At 32.6% G+C, this 6230-nt stretch overlaps 1 protein-coding gene across 1 annotated transcript; it reads right to left on the reverse strand.

The window, feature by feature from the left end:
* Positions 1–1892: 1892 nt before the first annotated feature.
* On the reverse strand, positions 1893–3033 carry LOC112529871 (probable WRKY transcription factor 40). The gene is made up of 4 exons (XM_025141293.1): positions 2958–3033; positions 2599–2880; positions 2395–2511; positions 1893–2256 (listed from the first exon to the last, which is right to left on the reverse strand). The coding sequence occupies exons 1-4, from the start codon at positions 3021–3023 to the stop codon at positions 2011–2013; spliced, it is 711 nt and encodes a 236-aa protein (XP_024997061.1). The 5' UTR covers positions 3024–3033; the 3' UTR covers positions 1893–2010.
* Positions 3034–6230: the final 3197 nt, after the last annotated feature.

Here is a 6230-nt window from a genome sequence, read left to right on the forward strand (position 1 = left end):
GTTGTTTCTTCGGGATCTTGAGAAGATGAACTAGCATGCTTTCTTTTAAAAAACCCATGAATGGTAGATTGATTTTTCATCTTTATCTACATAACAGTTTTAGTGTTACTGTGTTAGATAATATGATTTCAATTCATATTGGAAATTTAGAATACACCTAAATCACCAAAAATCACCTAAATCACCTAAATCACCTAATACACCTAAATCAGTAAATCACCTAAATCACCAATACACCTAAATCCCTAAATCAGTAAATCACCATATAACCAATTTCAGTAAATTTAGCCCTAATAATCACCTACCTAAATGCTAAATCAGTAAACTGTAATGTAAATCACCACTTTTGGGTTTTGATTTCAAAACAAAAGGTGCAAGTTAAGTGCAAGTGTGCTATGTGGTAGGCTGTAAAACAGTAGCAAACTAGCAAAAGTGCAGAACTCAGTGACTGAGAAGTGAGAAGGACGGACTTACCTACGGCTCGGGATCGGGAGTTACCGTGCTGGCCGCCGCCTCCGCCTGCAGACCTCGCCTCCGCCTCCGCCTGCCCTGCTCGCCTCCACCTGCGCCTGCCCTGCTCGCCTCCGCCTCCGCCTAAGTCGCTAACGATGATCGCCCAATCGCCCTCCTCGTCCAGTCGTGAGTCACACAGGCTGCAGTCCACAATGGATTACACCTCTCGTCCTCTCGCCTAGTCGCTGTCGCCTCTCGGGAATGGATTTGGAAGGGGGAGGCCGGTTGAAAATTTTTGAATTGAGCAAGGTAATGGATACACTGTTGTATGCTAAGTGGGAAAAAAATCACAGGGCCAGGTCCCCTATAGGCCCACTAAGCGGTCCGCCTCTGCTTGGGATGCTTCATTACTTTCTTGGCATTTAAGTCAAGCAAAGAAAATATGAGATTGTGATTTCACAAAAGAAATACGCACAAGAAGTATGAAAATGTTTTCACATACAAGACGCTCCTCTAGTCCCACACCAATGGAAGTCGAATTAAAGCTATCGAAAGAATCAAGGGAACGTGAGGTTGATAGCAAAATCTTTAGGAGTTTAGTCGGAAGTTTAATGTATTTGTCAGCCACATGCCCAGACATAGCATTTGCGTTGAGTTTGATCAGCAGATTCATGGAAGCACCTAAATTAAGCGATTGGGAAGCAGGAAAAAAAAAATACTTCGTTATGTAAAGGGGATCGTGGACCATGGAATCTGCTATCAAAAGGTGAGTAATTATTCTAAGTTGGTTGCTTATGGAGACAGTGATTACGGTGGTAGCATAGATGATAGTAGAAGTACTTCGGGCTATGTTTTCAATATGGGATCTGGTGCAATCTCCTAGCAATCCAAGAAACAAAAGGTGGTTGCTCTATCTACAGCAGAGGCCGAATACATGTGCACAACATTGGTGGGATGTCAAGCTATGTGGATGCGAGGAATTCTGGAAGAACTTAAACATCCTCAAGAAGGACCAACGACAATATACTGCGATAATAAGTCTGCAATAGCCCTATCCAAGAACCCAGTATATCACGGAAAAATCAAACACATTCGCATCAAATATCATTTCACAAGGGAATTGGTGAACCTTGGCCAAGTCGAGACTATATTCTGTAAAACAAATGATCAAGTTGGAGATGTTCTCACCAAGGCTTTAAACGTTGGAGACTTCAAGAAGTTGAAAGCAAAGCTTGGAGTAGTCCAAGTCTAGTTTATGGGAGAGTGTTAAGAAGTGTGATTCTAAAAAAAGAAGATATATTGATTTCTTGGTTCCCCTCCAAAGTTTCTTGTTTCCACCAACATATATGGTCTGATGAATCAAAGGCGGTACAAGGTCCAATTCGTGGGTATACTTAGAGTTATGGCCAGTTGTATGCAACCAGACAAATGGAGCATATATATATGATCTCATTAGGCTGTGTTAAACTTAACGTTGAAGAACCAGTACCAATACATTAACATGCATTTGTCATGATGATATATGTGAACAGTTGTATATATGGAAATTGACATTGCTTAAAACAAATCGTATTCCAAAATGTTGGAGGAAATGGCGTCTGCAAGATCTTCAATGAAATCAGAGTTTCTTCTTAAAGAGTTAGCCATTTGTTCAACTAAGACCTCATCATATTTCAGCATCTCCATTGGAGAGTTTAACCTTCTGTTGCTAGTCTGATTGGGTTCTTTCTCCATGCTTTGGTGGTTGTGCTCTCCTTCATAAGTGACGACTAGAAGATGGGCATCATCCACACTTCTTTGTACCTGAAAAAGAAGCAGACGACAATATTTAACTAGCTAGTTCAATCGTCTTGTTTTCATCTCTCTTTTAAGTCAAATACATATGCTTTCTAATGCTTTTAGATTATTTGAATGTTTTTGAACAAATGACAGATGGATCACCTTCTTTTTGACTGGGCAGGATGGTGCAAAAGAGCACTTGTAGTAAGCTCTAGGTGAAGGGTTATCTCTGGTCACTTTCTGCCCATACTTTCTCCACTGATATCCATCTTTTACCACCTAAACTTTCAACAAAACTAAAACTTAATTCCATAATTTACATAAATATTAAAACTCTTCAGATGAGCTGAAAGACATGTTAAGTACCATGCTTTTATCAGATGGATCATCTGTCCGTCTATAAACTCTTGTGACACCCCCGTTTGTCCTTTTCAACGATCCTCGATGAAGATTTTCCGTCCTCCCACTTGTGCTGCCCTCCTCGCACTCGACAAACTTTCTTTTATTTAGATTATTGACCAATAAATCATGGTCTTGCATTAGTTTGTTTACTTGGTTTTGGAGGGTGTTGTTTTTGTCCCAAACTGTTGTTAGCTTCTCCCTTAGCTTCTTGTTCTCCAAGCTCATCCGGGTTAAATCATCATTCATCTGTTGCTATATATGTACATAAGAAGACGATATAATATATAAACCAAATACACACACATACATATATGTATACTTACCGGGGTATCATCGGTTTTGTGGAAGGGAGTGACGTTAAGATCTATGCCAAGAGATGTATCCACCATTGTTTTTAGCCAAACCTAATAATTATGTTGGTCAAGGGAGTGAAGAATCCAAGATTTGGGATTCAAATTTTTATAATAGAAAGAATTACAAGTCACGGTCTTTTTCTTTCTTTTCTTTGAGGGATGTGCATGCAGAAATTTCCAGGAAAGAGATGGCTTGTTATTTATTGTTAGACAACTACTTGTTGGTGCGCATACGTATATTTATCAATATAATATGTATATATTTCAGGGAATATAAAATCACACATATATATGTATATATATATATATATATGTATATATATATATATATATATGTATGTGTGTGTATATATACATGTATATATATATATATATATGTGTGTGTGTGTGTGTAGAATGCTCTTGAAATTACTACAAWTTTTCCTAGTAATAATATAATCCTTGATCGATTCAACAGCAATTAATCATTAGATTGTTTTATTTATAAAATTAAATAAATAATAATATAATGATAGTAAATTTATAAACTTTGTTGTCAAAAGAACAATTTAATATGAAAATGTCGTTTCTACAAAGATATCTTGCATATAATGTTTGTAAAATTATGGCTTTCCTTTTATGGGACTCCAAATGCCTTCTTTATTCATATCAACAATATATATATATATATATATATATATATATATATATAGTTTGTTTCAAATTGCAACTCATAACATCTGTATAACCAATGCAATCTAATATATTGAAATATTTATATAAATGATGAAAGTTTATTTATTATAATTTAAATATTTATATTAATGAATATGATTCATTAATTATGATCAATACTTTATATTAGTAAACAATCAAAACTTCTATGAAATCACATATTAATCAAATGAAATGGACGGTTGAGATTGAGTTGTTTAGTTACACAAATGTCATGAGTTGTATAATAACCAACCTCTATATAAAGTTATATTTCAAATACAACCATGTCCATTTGTACAACCAATGCAACCCAATTAATTGAGATATTAATAGAAATGATGAGAGTTTTATTTATTATGATTTAAATATTTATGGAAGATGAATATGTTAATTAATTATGATCAATACTTTATATTAGAAAACAATCAAAACTTCTATAAAATCACATATTCATCAAAATAAATGGATGGTTAAGATTGAGTTGTATTGGTTGTACAAATGTAAAATGTTGTATATATATATATATATATATGGCTAAGTTATTTTATTAACTCTATTTTTAGGGTTAACTAATGTTAATCTAATGGACCAATAAGATTCATTACTTGTGGTAGGTTTCAATAAGACATTGATTATGGGATGAAGGACAATAGGGTCAATTATACATACATATAAGTTATATTTTGTTTTATTTAATGAGTGGTTACAATTTAATAGTTGTTTGATTATTGGGATTATGATCAGTTATTCAAATTATACAATGTATTATTATTAAATAAAATTAATCTTGATGAATTTGTTAATGAGTGAAGAAATCAAAAGTAAACATTTTTTAAAATGTAAATATTGATATACACAACGGGTAAATTGTTAATCTGAGTGAATATATCACAAGTAAACATTTTTGAATCGTATTGTTAATTCGTTTTCGGTGATATGACCGGTATGGAGGAAAATATCGTGAAATCTCCGGTGAACATATATGAACATTGTTCAAATATTAATGAACATACTCATATTATTCATATCAATGAAAATAATCACATTGTTTACAAGTGAACCCATGTTTATAGGGGGATGCCCATGTGAATGTTAATGTCCATAATGATGGAGATTTTTCTGTTAATGACAATATATTAATGTTCACATTGTTCATATTAATGAACATAATCACATTGTTATAAGTGAACCCCATGTTCATATCGGAGGATGCCCATATGATATTAATGTCTATAATGATAATTTTTTTTATTAATGATAATAGATTGATGTTAAATACGAACATTAATGTCATTAATGAGCAGTTACAAATATATCGTGTTAATTTTGTGCACCAATACTAGTCTTTAATCTTTGTAATCTATGGACAAAATTTAGTGGAATTTTTGTAACAAATTAAAAAATGATGCTTAATTAACATAGGTGAACAATCATAAACAAAGGGTAATTTTGGAAAAAAGTAGGAAGGTTTTGTTTTAGCATTAATTACTTTTTCGGTAATTACTCTATCGTTTCGAAACTTCCATCAAGCTTTAATTATTCTTTCATTTATTAATATGTAATGTTTAACTTATGAATGACGTAAATTAATGAACAAATTGTTATATATGAGTAACTTATTAACATTATTCACCAATGAAAATATATCATATATGAAAATGGTCATTAGTAAACACATACCAGAATGTGTACGTATGTGTAACTAGTGAACAATGTTCACCAATGAACAAGGAACAATGTAACTCTATCATAATATGTTAAACACACATACAAATTTCATTTGTGAAAGATATCCATCATAATATGTTAAACACACGATCAAATTTCATTTGTGAATGACATCCATCATAATATGTTAAATATACATACAAATTTGAAAAGAGCCAAATTTTAGAAACAATGTAACTCACATATTTTGTAAACATATTCTTACTAAAAACATTTTTAAATATTGCAAATTAATTACCGGCAGTTTAGTGGGTAAAAACTATCCGTAACCGTTTATTAAATTATTTGCATAAAACATCAGAAACACGGTGAATTAAATTAATTAGTGGATGATTATTATTGGTGGCCATTACTGTTTAATTAAGTGTTAATTAGCCCATTTTTTATTAATGTCTAAAAAATTAGTGGTGAATCATCAGCGGACAAGACCCGTCGATGATGACCCAAACCGCCTGTAATCCATGCGTCGATGATTTGATTATTGGCTATTTTTTTGGGACATCATCTATTTGATAAATATTACCGGCGAATTACTTGTAAAAGGTACATATTTTATAGTGTGAACTTTATTTAAATAAATGCCTGTAGAATATTTATCTTTTTAAGTTATTTAATTCTACATTTAAAGGTTGAAGGTGACTCGTATAAGCTTGCACCTAACATAAAATAGACTACAATATATATGGTATATATGACATCAAGTGCAATGACAACATAAGAATGACATAATACGTTTACTAACATATTTTAATTAATTTTCCCCATTACGCAACAAGAAATATGTGTTACAAGTATGCATAGTGGGTACATGAAATTATA

This window comes from Cynara cardunculus (assembly GCF_001531365.2).
Source record: "Cynara cardunculus var. scolymus isolate 2C chromosome LG 16, CcrdV1, whole genome shotgun sequence".
Taxonomy (NCBI): domain Eukaryota; kingdom Viridiplantae; phylum Streptophyta; class Magnoliopsida; order Asterales; family Asteraceae; genus Cynara; species Cynara cardunculus.

Bases quoted from the DNA above. Each gene is read 5' to 3' on its own strand.
- LOC112529871 (XM_025141293.1), bottom strand. From the start codon at position 3,023: ATGGTGGATACATCTCTTGGCATAGATCTTAACGTCACTCCCTTCCAC. The intron at 2,512-2,598 runs GTACTTAACATG...TTGAAAGTTTAG, and splicing joins ATCCATCTGATAAAAGCATG to GTGGTAAAAGATGGATATCA. The intron at 2,257-2,394 runs GTGATCCATCTG...CTTCTTTTTCAG, and splicing joins CCTGCCCAGTCAAAAAGAAG to GTACAAAGAAGTGTGGATGA.